The sequence below is a fragment of the Schistocerca cancellata genome, chromosome 4 (genome assembly GCF_023864275.1).
Source record: "Schistocerca cancellata isolate TAMUIC-IGC-003103 chromosome 4, iqSchCanc2.1, whole genome shotgun sequence".
NCBI classification, from domain to species: domain Eukaryota; kingdom Metazoa; phylum Arthropoda; class Insecta; order Orthoptera; family Acrididae; genus Schistocerca; species Schistocerca cancellata.
The window spans coordinates 423,362,569-423,380,386 of NC_064629.1; the positions used below are offsets into that span (position 1 = coordinate 423,362,569).

A 17,818-nucleotide genomic window follows, 5' to 3' on the forward strand; every position below is an offset into this window, starting at 1 on the left:
ACGCGTGTGTATTGACTCAGGATTGCTGAATAATTTTCTATACCACTGTTACTCTTTGTTACCTATAGCTTTTCTTGTTCTTGTTGCACGATTCACGAAACCTGACAGTTCCATATCTAGCATAAGATAATTTTGGACACAGACGTCGTCGTCATTTTTGGTGAGTGTTATCTTTTTATTTGATGTAACTCACAGCATTTGGTTAATAAATAATTTTGAATTTTCATGCTAATGATAAATAAAATACAAGAGAGGTTTAAATCAAAATTTCATTTTACAAAATCAGAAAATATACAATAAAAATTGGGGCAGAACTGTGTGTTTTTCAAACATATAGTAAAAAGTTTTTAACATATTAATATAACACGGTTATAAATATTTCTTCACAGTGGTCTCCGTATTCCAGGTTAGAGAAACATTGCATATGTTCCAGCACTTAATATATTGTTATTCATCATTTCTTCATGCTTTGTTTTCTACATGAACTAAGCTACAATAGTGTCACACAGGAATTATGGAACTGGATAATTTCTAATGTGATTCTTAACCTTGAATAATTTATAATACTCTCTTTAATTTTCTAAATACCCATTCCAATATCCAAATGTTCATGTTCCAACTAACTTTCTAACTGCAAGGTTTCAAATTTGTTACAGTGTTTGTGGTTTTGGGTGCACTGAAACCTTGTGAACATATATAAAAGGGCACTGGAAAGCACACACTGCAATATTTTGTAAACTCTGGATTTGGAAACCACCATGGTGGAATGTCTACAAGACAGTAATAGGGAAAATCCAGTAATGTATGCAGTTATTTCATACAAAAACGCACATTTTAGTTGAAGTCTTACAACATGGTCTCCATCATTTCCAATAAAATACTTTTAGTTCTGTACACAGAGCCTCTTGTTAATACCACTCAGTGGCAAAGGAGTTACTAAGTCTGTCACACTATTTAAAAAATTATGACTGTTGATAGAATAATAGTTTGGCATGTGTACATTAAATACATATGGAACACACTAAATTCACATTTCTAGAACTCCCACTCCCACATACATTCCAGGAGAATTGGTGAATTAAACAACACACAAAACAGCATAGCACACTTTCTTCATTAAGTATCTTACAAATGTATGACCATATAAATCCAAGTATCAACATTTACAACAAAAGATAAATACAGTGCATATTAATGGAAAGTAAGGAATTGGTAATGGCAAAGGTCATGTATTATCAAACAACATCATACAAATAATACTGCAGTTTTGTAAAGCTTATGAGATAAGGCTATTTTTAATTCCTTTGCTTTGGGAGCATCTAAAATTATTCAATAATTTATTACTCCCATGGAGTCTTAAAAAATTCATCACATATAGAAGACAGTCCAAAGTTATGCAGAAAACCAGCAATTTTTTTTTAAACACATGCTCACTACTGTTCAAAATTTATTTATACATTTAATCACCAAAAACTGAGATTATAAATGCCTTTGAGCTCTGTTTTCTAACACATTACTCTGTTACAAACATGTTAATGAATAAGCAAATATCTACATTTGAACATGTAAAACTGTTATTCTCATCTTTAAAATTTTAGCAGTGTTGATGACAAGCAAATGGAAGGCCATCTAACATTTGTGTAAAGCAATTCCACAAACAGAATATAAAGCTAAACAGCAGCTGGTATGGTTAAGGAACATTACCATTGTAAATCTAAAAGGTGTCACTGACCAATCAGCTGATCACTCTGAAGACTGATCCAATCAACAGGTTGCCAATATTAGTCATACAAAAAGTTTGTGAACTATCATCATTCAGTTAATGACAATAGGGTGTGTGGGTGGGGGTGGGGGGAGGGACTGACTAAGACCGCAAACATTAAAGTCAACCAAAAGGCTTATGAGAAAGGAAACAATAATCATGTAAAAATTATCTGAATACAATTAAAATATCCTTCTGTGTCATTTTTATACAATATCTTAATAGTTCTTGATAAAATATGGCAGGTGGCACAGTTTGGTTTCTGAAGAGAGTCAGAAACATAATAATTGAATTTTCTTTATTTATTTTAGATTTCTTTGACAAAATATTGACCTAATGAACCTTCAAGCCAGAAGCCACAAGTATACACTAGTAAGCCTTAGACATCCTGCTTGGAAGTAACTACAGTGCAATTCAATGCACAAAGTCTCTCTGGAAATGTAATTGCTCTGTCATCTGTTTGTGACATGATATTGTACCATCTCCAATTTTCCTCTACACATTATCATTCACATTTTATTTTTCTTAACTGATTTCAAGCTAAGCTTTATGGGTTTGGCATCATGTAGTAAAAGTACTGGCAAGCTCTGTGGAATGGTGCCCATTTGTTGCAATTCCAGTGGATGGCACGCAGCAAGCGAACTGAAGCCAATCACATTCCACACGTACATTTACGATGAAGGGTTTGTTAGGCAACAGCTTCATAATGCAGCACCAGAGATTAGAATGCTAATGGTATTTAAAATTATATACATTGTCCCATTCATGTAAAAGAGTTCATCAATACACAAAGTAACTTGGAAAATTTATTGAATAATGAGTTAGTTTTCTTAATTTTCAGAATTTCTGACTGCATTAAAAATAAAATAAAAGTTGAAATACAATTAGTGTTGAATGTATCCATTTATTTCTGAATTATAATGTGTAATATGTAAGTGTCAGTATATGAATGGACTGTACACGGTTCACCAAAATGTAACTTTATATTGTTATTATGAGTCACAATGACTCAATTTGCAGTTCAGAAAAGTTTTTAATTAATGGATGGATGATTTATGGGTTCACATTAATTTCAATGAGAATGGGTCACAGAGGGAACACTCCATTGACATGCATTAATTACACGTGGCATTTTGATTTATGCCCCCCCCCCCCCCCAAAAAAAAAAAAAAAAAAAAAAAAAAAAAAAAAAAAACACAGAAATCCATTGTCTATTTCCAAAATATTATGCTGCCATTTTAAAACTCAAGTATATTCAGGAACTATTCACTAATACTAAATGGACATTCATTCAAGTAACTTACAGGTATGTGAATTATCTACTTCTGGGTTTATACCATTCAATGTGAGTATGTTCAAGAATCATTTCCTGAATCAGTAGCCAATGTAATTATGACACTGTACGGTCTGTGGTAGTGAATCTGCTAGGTGAAAGCTTCACACAACTATTTTGACAGATGGAAATAAGAGCATTTCCACTCAGACTCAGTGGAATGTTAGCATATTTACTGTTGTAGGAAACAGTATGCTCTGTCTCAAACACTGACTTTAGTGCAGCATAGTAGTTTGTAGAAGATCATTTTAACTTTAACACAAACATGCTGATGAAATTGTTAGGTTATTTGAGATCTGCAGCATTTTAGTTAGTGTCAGTGACATATATAAACCACATGGACAAAACAGTGGCGAATGAGGACAAAAATAAATGTGTTCTGAGTGTAAACATCCATAAACTCAAAAACACATAGAAAGTGGGAAGATATAGTGTAGATGATTTTGCATAGCTAAAATTCAGTATAAGTTTATTCTTGGCATATCCAAAAACAGTATACTGAGTTTTGTTACAACACAAGAGTAATTCAGATAAAACTCTGCATTCCAGCACTTACTGACTGGTCATTTAAATTACTATCATTATTTTACATCAGATACAAAATAATTATTGGCCTCAAATATCAATAGCGGTTTTGTTTAAAAGAAGGCTGTTAGTAATTTGTCTTTTCTGTTAGGGTTTAATGTCTCATCGACAACAACTAATTACAAATGGAAGAGAAGAAAAGGTAGTGATAAACTCAACATCTTTTTCCTCTCTCTTAATCACAGCAATGTCACCATCTTTGCTCCACTTATCAAAAAGAGTGATTCAATCCATCATTACTATTTCCATTAGTTAGCTTAATCTGTGCTACTTTGTTACACAAACTGAGCCTAACTATCATTCTGCCACCCAAGAATATTTTTAAAATGTGGCTTACAAAATAATACAGAACATCATCAGTAATGGTTGCTACATAATTTCAATTACTAATTTTAAAAATAAAATAAACCTCAGTGAAGTTGGGATGCAATGGAAAAATGAGTTAATGACCATTTCTACACCTTGATCCCAGCAGCCACTTGAGTCTTCTTTCTAATTGAACGTAACCTCTGATTGCAGTACACTCGCAAAAAAATTGATATAAAAACTACAAATACTCCAATAATGCCAAGAGCAGTAATATGATGTTGATAAATTATGCATGATAGCAAGATGGCAAGGCCCTGCAATAAAAAAGGTTATACAAATTATTAAACATCAAAGTGTTACAAGAATAATTATATTACAAGCATGAAAAGAAGTTTACTGAGTGTCAACTTATGCAGACTACTCTTGATAATAACTCTCAGAGACAATATTTGCCTTAATGAATTCCAACTCAGAAAGTGCACAAAGATGTACTAGCAATAAGAAATTAAGATTTCTGAAAAAATGAAGTTTGCACATGAGAAAGAAAGTGCCAATATATCTTTATGGTACCAAAGGCACAAAAGTCAGCACATGAATGAAATAAAATGGAGCAGAATGATGTGTATTGAGGAAATGGGTCTGTCATACTATTAAAAATTTTGCTTGTATGTATGTCGCGCATGCGCGCGCGCGTGTGTGTGTGTGTGTGTGTGTGTGTGTGTGTGTGTGTGTGTGTGTGTGTGCGCGCGCGCGCGCAACAGACAGGACGGCAGGACGTGGGTTTGAAACATCGTTCTCCCATATGCGAGTCCAGTGTACTAACCACTGCGCCACCTTGCTTGATGAGAAGAACGTTGCTTAGCTGAAGGAGCATTTCAACAGTTGCAGACTTGTCTGTGTCACTGACCAGGTGCCGTTGTTGCTCACTCAACTGGTGGCACAATAAGTATTGCAATAGCTTCCACTGCCCAAAAACTTTTGAGTGTCTCAGCCTGCTGCAGGAATGTCGTTGCTGGTGGTGGAGGTTAGTGTTTAACATCCCGTCGACAACGAGGTCATTAGAGACGGAGCGCAAGCTCGGGTTAGGGAAGGATTGGGAAGGAAATCGGCCGTGCCCTTTCAAAGGAACCATCCCGGCATTTGCCTGAAACGATTTAGGAAAATCACGGAAAACCTAAATCAGGATGGTTGGAGACGGGATTGAACCGTCGTCCTCCCGAATGAATGTCGTTGCTGGCATGCTGAATGACAAAATGAAGTTCTTTAAGATGAATTGCTTTTCTTATCCTTGGGTCCACAACCATCAAATATTGATTAAAAGATTATGGTTTCACTTTGGCTGTTATTATCTGGAGAGAGGGAGAGGACAGAAAAATATAAGTTTTACTTGCCACTGTTGGACAACTTCAACAACATGTTTATCATCAGTGTGGTTGAGATCTGTACATCTACACCTACACCTGCAGTTACAGGATTACTCCGAAATTCACACTAAAGTGTCTGGCAGAGGGCTCACCAAATTACTTTCACACTATTTCTCTACCATTCCACTCTCTAAGAGTGTGTGGTGAAAATCAAACACTTAAATATTTATCTGTGAGCTCTGATTTTTCTTATTTTATTACAATGATGATTTCTCCCCATGTCATTGGATGTCAACAAAATATTTTCACACTCTAAGGAGAATGTTGGTTGATTCAGGAGAGGGGACCAAATAGTGAGGTCAATGGTCCATTGGATTAGGTAAGCATGGGAAAGGAAGTCTGTCATGCCCTTTGAAAGGAATCAGCCTGCCATTTGCCTGAAGCAATTTAGAGAAATTATTGAAAACCTAAATCAGGATGGCAGGACGTGTGTTTGAAACATCGTTCTCCCATATGCGAGTCCAGTGTACTAACTACTGCGCCACCTTGATCGATGAGAAGAACGTTGGAAATTGAAATTTCATGAAAAGATCCCATTGCAATGAAAAACGTCACACATCATATCCATGACATTGTCTCCTCTATTTTGAGATAGTACAAAACAAGCTGCCTTTCTTTGAACTTTTCCGATGTCCTCCGTCAATCCTATCTGGTAAGGTTCCCATACTGCACAGCAATACTCTAACAGAGGACACACAAGTGTATTGTAAGCAGTCTCTTTAAAAGAGCTGTTGCATCTTTAAGTGTTCTGCCAATAAAACCCAATCTTTGTTTCATCTCCCCCAAATACTTTTCTACACAATTGTTCCAGTTTAAGTTATTCATAAATGTAATCTATAAGTATTTAGTTGAATTTACAACCCTCATTTGACTCTAAATAATGAGAAGTGGGAAGTTATCCACATGAGTGCTAAATCCTTTTAGCACTCATGTGGATAACTTCACACTTTTCATTTAGAATCAACTACTACTTTTCACATGATACAGATATCTTTTCTAAATCATTTTGCAATTGGTTTTAATCATCAAATGACTTTACATGACACAGTAAATGACAGCATCCTCTGCAAACAATCTAAGGGGACTGCTCACATTGTCTCCTAAATTGTTTATATAGATCAGGAACAGCAGAGGACCTGTATTACATCCTTGGGGAATGCCAGATATTACTTCTGTTTTACTCGATAATTTTCTGTCAATTACTACAAACTGCAACCTTTCTGAGACGGAATCATGACTCCAGTCATACAACTGAGATGATGCTCCACAGGCACACAACTTGATTAGAAGTCACTTGTGAGGGATGCTGCCAAAATCCTTTCTGGAAACCTAAAAATATGGAATCAATTTGACATCCCCTGTCGATAGCACTCATTAGCTCATGACAATAAAGAGGTAGTTTTATTTCACAAGAATAATACTCCTGAATCCATGAACCAATGTTGGTTGTTTGTTAATAAATCATTTTCCTCTAGGTAATTCTTAATGTTTGGGCACAGTATATGTTCCAAAATCCTACTGCAAATCAGTGTTAGTGATAAGGGTCTGTAATTCAGAGGATTACTCCTATTTTCTTTCTTGGTTAGTGGTGAGACTTGTGCAACTTTCCGGTCTTAAGGTATCAATATTTCAATAAGTGAGTGGCTGTGTACAATCACTAATATGGAGTTATTGTAGCAACATACTCTGAAAGGAATATAGCTGGTATACAATCTGGACTGGACGCATTGCCTTTATTAAGTGATATAAGCTGCTTCGCTACACCAAAATGTCTACATTTAAGTTACTCATGTTTGCAGTTGTTCTTGTTGCGAATTCTGGAATATTTAATTCATCTTCTCTGGTGAAGGAATTACAGGAAACTACATTTAGTAAATTAGCTTTAGTGGCATTGTCATCAATAACATCACCATTGTTATCATGCAGTGAAGGCAGTGATTGTGTCTTACTGCTGGTGTACTTTACGTACGACCACAATCTCTCAGGGTTTTCAGCCAGATTTCGAGGCAAGAGTTATTAAAAGCATCTCACACTGATGTTCGGACTAAATTTTGACCTTCTGTAAAACTTTGGCAATCTTGGGGGTTTTGCGTTCTTTTAAATTTGACTTGCTTTTTTCATGACTTGCTTTTTTCATTGGTTCTGCAACAGCGTTATGATCTGTTTTTTGTTCCCTGGGGCTCTGTTCCATCTGTTAGTAATTTATTTGGCATAAATCTCTCCACTGCTGTCAATACTATTTCTCTGAATCCAAGCCACGTCTTGTTTACACTTTTATAGTTACTTTGGGAGGAAAGGAGGCTGTCTCTTAGGAAGGCATCAGGAGAATTTATATCTGATTTTTTAAATAGATATATTTTGTACTTATTTTTAGTGGTTTTGGGTGTTGTGATATTCAGTCACCCTAAAATGACCTTGTGGTCACTAATCCCTGTACCCGTTATAATGCTCCCTATTTGCTCGGGATTATTTGTTGTTATGAGGTCGAGTATGTTTTCACAACCATTTACACTTTGAGAGCGCTCCTGAACTAATTGTTCAAAACAATTTTGGAGAAAGCTTTTAGTACAATTTTGGATGATCTTTTATGCCTACCACCGACTTTAAACACCTATTTTTGCCAACATATTGAGGGTACAATTGTGAGCAGGGCACCTATTTGAAATGACACTCAAGTTTTCTTTAAAATGTTCACTAATTGTATCATCTAAGTTGGGAGATCGGAAAAAGGAACCAAATATTAATTTATTCCAGTTGTCCAGTATAGCCTCTAACAATACTAACTCACAAGAACTACCAGATAAATTTCGCTACAAGATAGACTACTTCTAACAGCAACTAACGCATGACTGCCAACTGTATTTAATCTGTGTAACAATGGAAAATCCAGGATAGAATAATGACAATATTATGAAAAGGACAGACTGCTACTTGCTATATGGCAGAGGTGTTGAGTTGCAGATAGGCACCACACGAACACTGTGTCTGACTGCCAAGGCAAGACCACAGAAACCTGACACAATGATCATGGTGTGTGTGTGTGTGTGTGTGTGTGTGTGTGTGTGTGTGGTGTGTGTGTGTGTGTGTGTGTGTGTGTGTAATCTGGTTGCCTTTTTGGTCGATAACTTACTTGTTTGACAGTATTTTTGTTGTGCCTATCCGCTACTCAACATCTCTGTTATACGGTTATGGTGAGTAGTAATCTATATTTTCCATAACGTTGTATTTAATATATCTTTTCTGAACACTGTTACATTCTTTGTTAACATTTTGGGTGAACTGATCTCCAGCTGTAGCCAGCTTTCAGTACCTGTAATCATTTGTGCTTCAGTGCTTTCTATTAGCACCTGGAGCTCTGGTTCTTTCCCAACACAGGTACAATTTACTACTAATAAAACCTATAGTTTCTATATCACCCCTGTACTGTATTTGACCTGCATCCTTTGAGACAGAAACCCTTTAGGTTCTTTCCTGTGACCTTCTAGCCTAACCCCCCCCCCCCCAATTCACTCCACACAGCTCACAGCTCCCACTACCCATGTAGCCACCTCCAGGATGTAGTGGACCACTGAGCTATTAAGCGCGAACCGATTACCCATCGCTCTCTGGCCCAAGTCACGGTTTTCACAGAACCACCTAAAGCCTCTGATTCAGACCTCCACTCAGCTCTGTATGAAGATGCGCAGACAGTCCTGTCGACAACGCTACAGAGGGTGAGTTCTGCCTTCACCTCACAAGCAAGACTGGCAGTCTTTACCAATTCAGCTTGCCACCTGAAACCAGATTGAATCTCTTTCGATCTAAAACAGCACACGTCACTATTACCGACATAAGCCACCTGCAGCTGGTTCACCCTGTGTTCTTCATGGCATCTGGAAGGACTCATTTCACATCTTGTGTGACTTCCCTTAGTACGCACACAGGATTTTCTTCTTGGCAGCCATGTTCCTAAATGACCTAATTACACTGAACTGGCCAATAGTGATAAATAAAACATTGTATTCAAATAAGGACAGCCACAGCAGAACCATGACCTCCCTTAAGTGGTTTTGGATTACTGCTGCTTCAACCTGCCCTCCAGTAGTGAAAACATACAGCTTAGACGCTTCTGTGGTGACTGCATTCTGGCAGCCTGCATTGTCAAGCAGCGTAACAGCAATATAAAGTGTGGCAGTTTGGGATATTACTCGATACAATGTGCGTTCTTGACCCTTATGTATTAAGGGATCACAGAGATTTTATAGCCCAAAGTACTGCCTCTCTTTCAGAAAACTCCTCATGTTCCATTATAGCAGGACAGTGTCCGGCCACACAGACAAGGACTGTGCAGGTCATCTTCAAAGAAAAAAAAAAAAAAAAGTACCAGTGCTTCTCTGGCTTGCACATTTGCTTGATATGTCACCCTCTGCCCATGTCTGCAAATTTGGTTGGCAACATGTTCATCCCAGTCCTCCTCCAACCACTGTTCAAATGGTTCATATGGCTCTGAGCATTATGCGACTTAACTTCTGAGGTCATCAGTCGCCTAGAACTTAGAACTAATTAAACCTAACTAACCTAAGAACATCACATGCATCCATGCCCGAGGCAGGATTCGAACCTGCGACCGTAGTGGTCGCTCGGTTCCAGATTGTAGCGCCTAGAACCGCACGGCCACCCCGGCTGGCTCCAACCACTGTGATGGATTTTGAACTCTCATACGTATCACATGGGAGGAGACACCCCAGAAACATCTTCAGGCCTCCTTTGATTCAATGCTATACAATTTAGAGTCTTTGGCTGCAGTATATGGGGGCTTCACATGATGCTGCATTGGCAAAGCTTGAGATCATGTGCAGTTCTGTAGCCTTAATCATTTGTGTATTTGCACATACTTAATCTATGCAGCAAATTTCATTCAGTCACACGTGTCCTCCTTGGTGTTGCAACTTTCACAGAAGTAACTACATTGAAATCTATTATGGTAAGAAAACTTGGAGGCATGTCAGCAAGTAAATATTATTAAGTGAAGTGACACCATTGTAAAATTGTGGATGTGTATTGTGGTAAATGTAAAAACTATTAGTAAACCAGATTCTACATCATTAGTAATCAAGTCTAGAAACCTACATTGTTCTCACTGTTAAAATTTCCACCCTTTTATCTTTTCTCTTACTCCCACTTCTGCCTTCTGTTTCCATATTTTAATCATTACAAATTTGTCACTGTTAATTATGTTATCTCAGTAATCACAGTATGTATTACTTGCCCTCTTCATTACTTCTGTCTGTGTGCTAAGTAGATTCTCTGTAAGAATTGGCAGCATACAGTAGGGGAGAACCAAACATAGTAACCGAGTACCCACTGATTCAGAAATCATCTACAATAATTAAATTACATTTTTTTTTTCGCAATCATTACAGACATATGCCCAGAAATGCATGCCGAGGTGTACAGCTACTTGAAGGTAGATATAAAATATGTTGAACACTGTAGAATATGACCCTGGTATCAGCACCTAACCAGTGGCCCACCAGCACGAGGTAAGCAAATACTATGTGGCACATTCTCCACAACAGCCAGTATCAATTTCACACAGCATACAGGCCTTATAACTGACAGACTTGCCTCTATAGTGACGGTTTTGTCACTGGTTCATCACACACACCACCATGTTGCTACGATTTCTGACACCCACTTGATTCACAGATGAGGCTACTTTTACGAGGGGCAGTACTGTCAACCTTCACAAAACCTGCCTGTAAGCTATGGAAAAATCTTCATGCTATGGTTGCAGTGAACAGTAACACCAATTCAGCCTAAATGTGTGGGCAGGGATTATTCAGAGCTGCCTCTTGAATGCGGAGATAAAACACAAGAACAGACAGAATGTTCCCACTTGCCTTGTGGGTTCTCGTGTTGCTGTCTATCACTGAAACCTACACTATCACAGATCTAGGATCTTCACCTTCTAGAGGTTGGACCTCCCTTGAAGCACATTTCTGGCCATTTGACCATTACATTTTTTGCACCTTATCCACTCATGGATCATTTCCTGCAGTTCATCCCCATTTACTAAAATTGCCCTATATAGTACTTATGTGGCAAGGAAGGAAAAATATATATGCACGCACACACACATGCACGCACGCACGCACGCACACACACACACACACACACACACACACACACACACACACACACACAAGTGCAACACTCCCTCCCTCTCCCCCCCCTCAGAGAGGGAGAGGGAGGGGGGGGAGAGGGGGGGGAGAGGGAGAGGGAGAGGGAGAGGGAGAGAGAGAGAGAGAGAGAGAGAGCACTACGTAATCATCATACTTATTGCACTGTAACCACAATTACTCCACTACCACATTGCAAGGACAGAGAGAGATGCAATATGCATTTTATGTACTAGGAATAATAACCATTATTGTAAGTATGGCACAATAAAACTAGCAATACGTAAAACATAAAATAAAAGCCAATTCCCTTACCTGTCTAATAGTCATAATTATTGCAAATATCACAGGTCCAAATGTAGAGATTGTGAAGAAAATGAAAAGCTGTCCAGCAGCTGAACAAACGGATAGAATCAGGCAATCAAATATGAATTTTGGAAACTGCAAAAATGAGAAACATACAACGTAAATAAATCATTTTGACCTAAAATAGAACAACATTCATAAAGCAGGATTTAACCTTTGGAAGAAGAGAGATCTTTTTTTTATTTTTGTAATAGAACAAATCAGTACAGAAACGTAGCTTTATTTTTATTGATAAATGTAACATATAATGCCTCTACAATTTTTACAATAAGAAAACAGTTGCACTACTTCATACACTCCATATTACTGAATGACATGCGCATCCTGTCTCTGTTGCAGGTTGCCTACGGAATAGCTTCTAGGGGCCAACAAAAATTTTATTTTCAATAGTCCATATAATTACTGACCAATTTTGGAAACTTAAAATACTGTCATACTCTACTCATTAAGAGGTACAATCTTAAGTTAAAGGTTTAATCCAGTAAGACAAGTATTAAATTTAGTAACTGTGTGTATGTCTTCCAACAAATTTTACACGCATTTTCAAACTGTTATGAAATTTTTTCTCAATCTTGTTTGTTTTGTTTTGTTTTAGAGCACAAAAACAACAAAGGTCATATGCGCCCATGTCAGAACCACCAAAGAAGAAAATTGTCAATGAAAAGGGAGCCGGAGCTGCCCGGCGGTGAACAGGCCATAATATGGTTAATGGCGATAGCAAAGAGGATGACACTCAGGATGGAACCCCGTGGCACACTGTTTTCCTGGATAAAGGTGTCCTACAAGGCATAACCCTCACATATCTTGAAAACTCGGTCTTTTAAAAATTCCTGAAGGAAACGGGGCTTGTGGCCTCAGAAGCCCCATGTGTACATAGTACGGAGGATACCAATCCTCCAGCAGGTGTCATAGGCTTCCCCCATATCGAAAAACATGGCCACAGTCTGGTATTTCTGCAGAGAACCATTAATGATATGGGTTGACAAAGTGACAAGATGGTCAACTGTACAACAGTGTGCTAAAAATCCACACTGTGCAGTGGTTAGTAACTTGTGAGACTCAAGCCACCATACCAGCCAGGCATGACTCAAACATTCTATCACCTTGCTAACACAGTTGGTGAGAGAAATAGGGTGGTAGCCAGAAGGAAGGTGTTTGTCCTTAGCGGGCTTAGGTACGGCTATAACAGTGGCTCCATGCCAGCATCTGGGAAATGTGCCCTCTGCCCAGATGCAACTGTTTGTATGAAGGACAAAGTGCTTGCCCACACCATAAAGGTTCAACATCTGAATCTGAACATCATGCAGCCCTGGGGCAGGGGATCAGGATGAACTGAGAGCATGATCTATCTCACTCATAGTAAAAGCAGCATTGTAGCACTCACAATTCTGAGAAGAGAAGGGTATCACTTGAGCCTCCTCCAATCATTTCTGATGGAAGAAGGCAGGGTTATAGCGGGTGGAGCTCAAAATCTCCGCAAAATAGTGGCCCAAGGTGTTGTAGATAACAATAGGGTCCACTATAGTTGCTCGAGTACGTGTCAGAGAGAGCAGACCACTTGAGACAACGGGAAAAGTGGTCAGTGCAGTGTGAGAAGTCCAAATGGGAATAGTTGTGTGTGGAGCCTGAAAAGAACATGGATACTCCAGTGTTAAGGCAGATGAGATTGAGTTGACTGAGAAGGCCAGCCAAGAGAGCACCTCTTGGACAAGTTCTGGAAGAGCCTCAAAGGGGATTGTGAACATTAAAATCACTGAGCAGAAAAATGGGTGATGAAATTGCCCAATAAGCTGGAGGAAGTCTGCCCTGGTGACCCCGAATGATGGATGGATGTACATGGCACACAGGGAAAAGGTGAAGTGGTGTTCCCAGCCTGAATTACACCATGGATGCGAGGGTACTCTGTGTACCCAAAATCATCTGATTCCATTCCTACTGATCACATCTGACATGCCTGGGTCCATATTCAAACAATTTCTGTAAATCCTGTGTGGTACATCAGTGGTCACGAATATTTTCAGTGACTTGTAGTCCTTGTTACTATGTGTCACTATAGTAAGCAGGGCAAGAGGATTCTACATGCTACTAGGAAGAAATCTGTAATTCAGTTGCTCAGTAATGTAGCACAATTTTCAGATTATCTGTGCACATTAAGTAATCTTTGTATTTCTGGGTTGGGCTTCAATATTTTGATGAACTGAAATCAACTGTTCATGCTAAATGAGTTGTTATTTAAGTGGACTTTCAGACTTTTACAGTAGAGCCACATGAAATAAACGTCTGCCTTAACACTGTGGTTTACAGTCTTGGCTTCTCACAACATGACACAAGAATTACACGTTGCCCATTTTTGTGCAACTATGAACAAGATTTCAGCAATGTATATCTTCCCAAAATAACACAGAATATGTATGGCACCTCTGATTCTCAGAATCATAGGTTATTTTTGCTGTATTAAAAGGTAGGTAGAATTTGCTATCAATTCGGATTCCATTCAGGACTAATAGCATAATTCAGCTTCTTAATAAAAACATTTTTCAACAGTCTAAAGCATTTTCCAGAAAACTGTTGAAACACTTTGAAGATGATATCTGAATGGGACAGAAATCTGTAGATGTGATGTATATGTACAAACAAACAACTAGAATTTCAGAAAAAATTGTATGATTTGTTCAAGAGAAAGAGCTTCACAAAATGAACACATCATTAACACATTGGTTCAGCTAAGGGTCTTATGCAAAACGCTATTCAGCTTGCCACTGATTGATAAAATTGTTGGACGTCCTCCTGTGGAATAATGTGAAAAATTCTGTGCAACTGAAGTGTTAGATTGTGAAAATCTCTAGCTGACTGGAAGGCCCTTCCCATTATGCCCTAAATATTCCCAACTGTGGAGAGATCCAGCAACCTTGCTGGCCACACATGAATACAAACAGTAGAAACTCTCACCATGAATGTGTGGGCATTATCTTGCTGAAATGTATGCCCAGGATGACTTGTCATGAAGGACAACAAAGCGATGCATAAAATATCATCGACATACCGCTGTGCTGTAAGGGTGCCGCAGATGACAACCAAAATGGTCGTACTATGAAAAGAAATGGCACCCCAGACCATTACTTCCAGCTGTTGGGCCGTATGGAAGGCGACAGTTAAATTTGTATCCTATCACTGTCTGCGGCACCTCCAGACATGGCTTTTCTGGTCATCGGGGCTCAATTCAGAGCAAGACTCATCATTGACGACAGTTCTGTTTCAGTCAATGAGATTCCAACCTGGATATGCCCAACACCACAGCAAATAGGCTCATTGGTGTGCATTGGTCAATGGTAGTTGGTGCAAGTGGTGCCAGCAGCACGGCCACCTTTCGGTGAGCCAACTATTAATGGCCCCTGTGGTCACTGAAGCACAAGTTGCATGTCTGATCAGGGCTCTGAGTGCCTTTCCAACAATTGCTCAGTCCTCATGTTCTATTGTCTCTCTAAGTCAAACACTTCCTTATGGTGCGGTGTTCAGCCACAGCTCACCCATTCCTGCCAACATCGTTGAATAGTGGCATCACTCCTATTCGAATGTCAAGCATTTTGTTAATTACTCCAAGTGGCTTCTTCGAGTCCAACTACACATCCTCTCTCAAATGCTGGCATATGCGTATGTTGTTCACTGGCCTTTCTGTGAGGCACAGGCACTGTCCAACAGAGTACACGAAATTAAATTTACAAAGACTTTATGCCCTGGTTTTGACATGTCCCCTCTTTACTATCGCTGCCAGCTGTGCAGTGAAACTACATTGCAGTGTCATACATTCATTGATCAGCCATCAAAGTTTACAATTTTGCATTTTCAGTTGATACCTGTATAAACAACAATTTGTGACCAATCTGCATAACTCCTTAATGGTCTGCATCTGCATCTTCTTCTTCTGCTTAGAGTGTAATTTCCAATAGCTTTCTGTCATTTCAGGTTTACCAGTGGAACAGCATTGTTAAACTTTAGTTATTTCTGTGCTGTAAATTTGCATCACCACATTTTACAAATTTGTTAGAGTTTGCCTGTTACACAGCATAATATGCAGAAAAATAACCATGACAATTTCTTTCTCCACTCCAGTGCTCTGTGAATAAACTAGTGATTAACGTGAAGTGCCTGAATGCAGTAATTTTTCTTTTATCAGGTGTTCCTGGTGTTAGGAAAATATTTGTTTTCGTCACTCAATACACACGCGGTATTTTTGTGATGATGTCAGTAACTGTTTAATTGCCAGTAAAATATACATTATTCAAATATTATCATAAGAACTGTGTTACAGGAATTGTTATAAAATATTTAATGTCAACAAATTAAAGTCCCGATTTATGGAAGTCATCTGTAATGTTACATCATACCCAGTCTGCTAGTCACTTGTGTAACAATTACATCTGCAACAGTTTAGCTGTCAATATGAAATGCAAGTTATTCAAAAAATAATGATTTGAGACATTCTTGGTATGGTTTAAGCGATTAAAATTCATGTGTGTGCACTTTAGACTTCACACTATGTGGTGCTACATTCTCTTGTCATGGCTGTTTCTGCTTATTTGCTGGATCACATGCTAGGCAGGAGGGACTTTGCAGACTGCAGTTATATGCTGTTCTTCATGTGGCAAAAATGAATAACTTCAAGATTGACTTAAAAAAACTTGCAGTGCATCCAAGCAGCTAAAATTTTGACAGTGCATTTAGTGTATTCTTCCTGCATGAAAAATTTCAGGGTAGGTTTTGAAATGTTGGATTGGCCCGTTCCCTTTTAAGTTACCTGCAGATAAATCAGCAACACCTGATGGCAGAACACATACCACAACCGTGCCATGCCCCTACTTGAAAAATTTTCAATGACTAGGGAGTAGGCAAGCATTACATAAGTTTATAATATGTTTCACAGCACAGGCTATTTGTTCATTTGTATTGAATTGTTCACTTTAGTAAACTTATGGGCCTTAATAATAGTAACCTTGAAATATCAGTATCTTCTATTTGTTCTAGTTTTTTTGTGTGTGTATGTCAATCCAAAAGTAAGGTAACACAAGCTCTCATGGCTGAAAGATTTCTTCGGCTGTCTGAATTAACTGCTAGGAGCTCAGAACATAGCCACAGTGTTAGCACACAACTAAAATCATCTCTGAGACGGTCCCACTCACAGGAATACTGTCACATGTAACTGTGCACAAGGTGGCTAAATTTATGAGTGTACATAAATTGATGACTTGATATGGAACTGGGAGATTTTTCTGGGGAATTTTAATGTGTTGACACCTAGACATGTACAGTATTATTCTTGTACCATGAAGAAAAGTGTAGGTTTAATATACAGTACTTAATAATGACAGGGGACATTTATATGAAGAGTAACAGCATGGTTGGCTGCAAAAATCTGCAACAGGTGACAATCTGTGCATTGTATCATTCCTGAGAAATTCAGCAACCAACAAAAATGTTTACACTAGATTTCCAGGCAACTCTCAGGAGGTCACATGTTCACTATAATAGGGAGCAGTGAAAATGGAGCAGAGAGAGAAAGGTCACTTTCCCCACCCTTCACATGTTCCCTCCTGTAACTGCCAATGACCAGCATATAACTCATCCCATGCCTTTAAATGCACACTACTGTGAGTGCTGTATCTATTGTAGGTGCCAACCAAGTAACACAATAATGAGAAAATTTTCGAAGGAACACCTATTCCTGACACTGATCTTGCAGTAGATTCACACAGCTGCCACCAGCACAGTTTTATGACTCTACTGTAAATAATCTTCTCCTTATGCACTTTCTGTATCCAAGTTGTCTTTGTTTACTGAGGGAACTTTTATTGTGATCACACACATTCCTTTTCCTGGTTGT

At 38.5% G+C, this 17,818-nt stretch overlaps 1 protein-coding gene across 2 annotated transcripts in view; it reads right to left on the reverse strand.

The window, feature by feature from the left end:
• Positions 1-251: 251 nt before the first annotated feature.
• Positions 252-17,818, reverse strand: part of LOC126183553 (adenosine 3'-phospho 5'-phosphosulfate transporter 1) — a 69,077-nt gene continuing 51,510 nt past the window's right edge. For both annotated transcript variants that reach the window (XM_049925630.1, XM_049925631.1), the window contains exons 7-8: positions 11,890-12,015; positions 252-4,303 (exon numbers count right to left, since the gene is read on the reverse strand). In XM_049925630.1, coding sequence (XP_049781587.1) covers positions 4,136-4,303; positions 11,890-12,015 — 294 coding nt within the window. In that variant the 3' untranslated portion in view covers positions 252-4,135. The remainder of the gene's footprint in view (positions 4,304-11,889; positions 12,016-17,818) is intronic.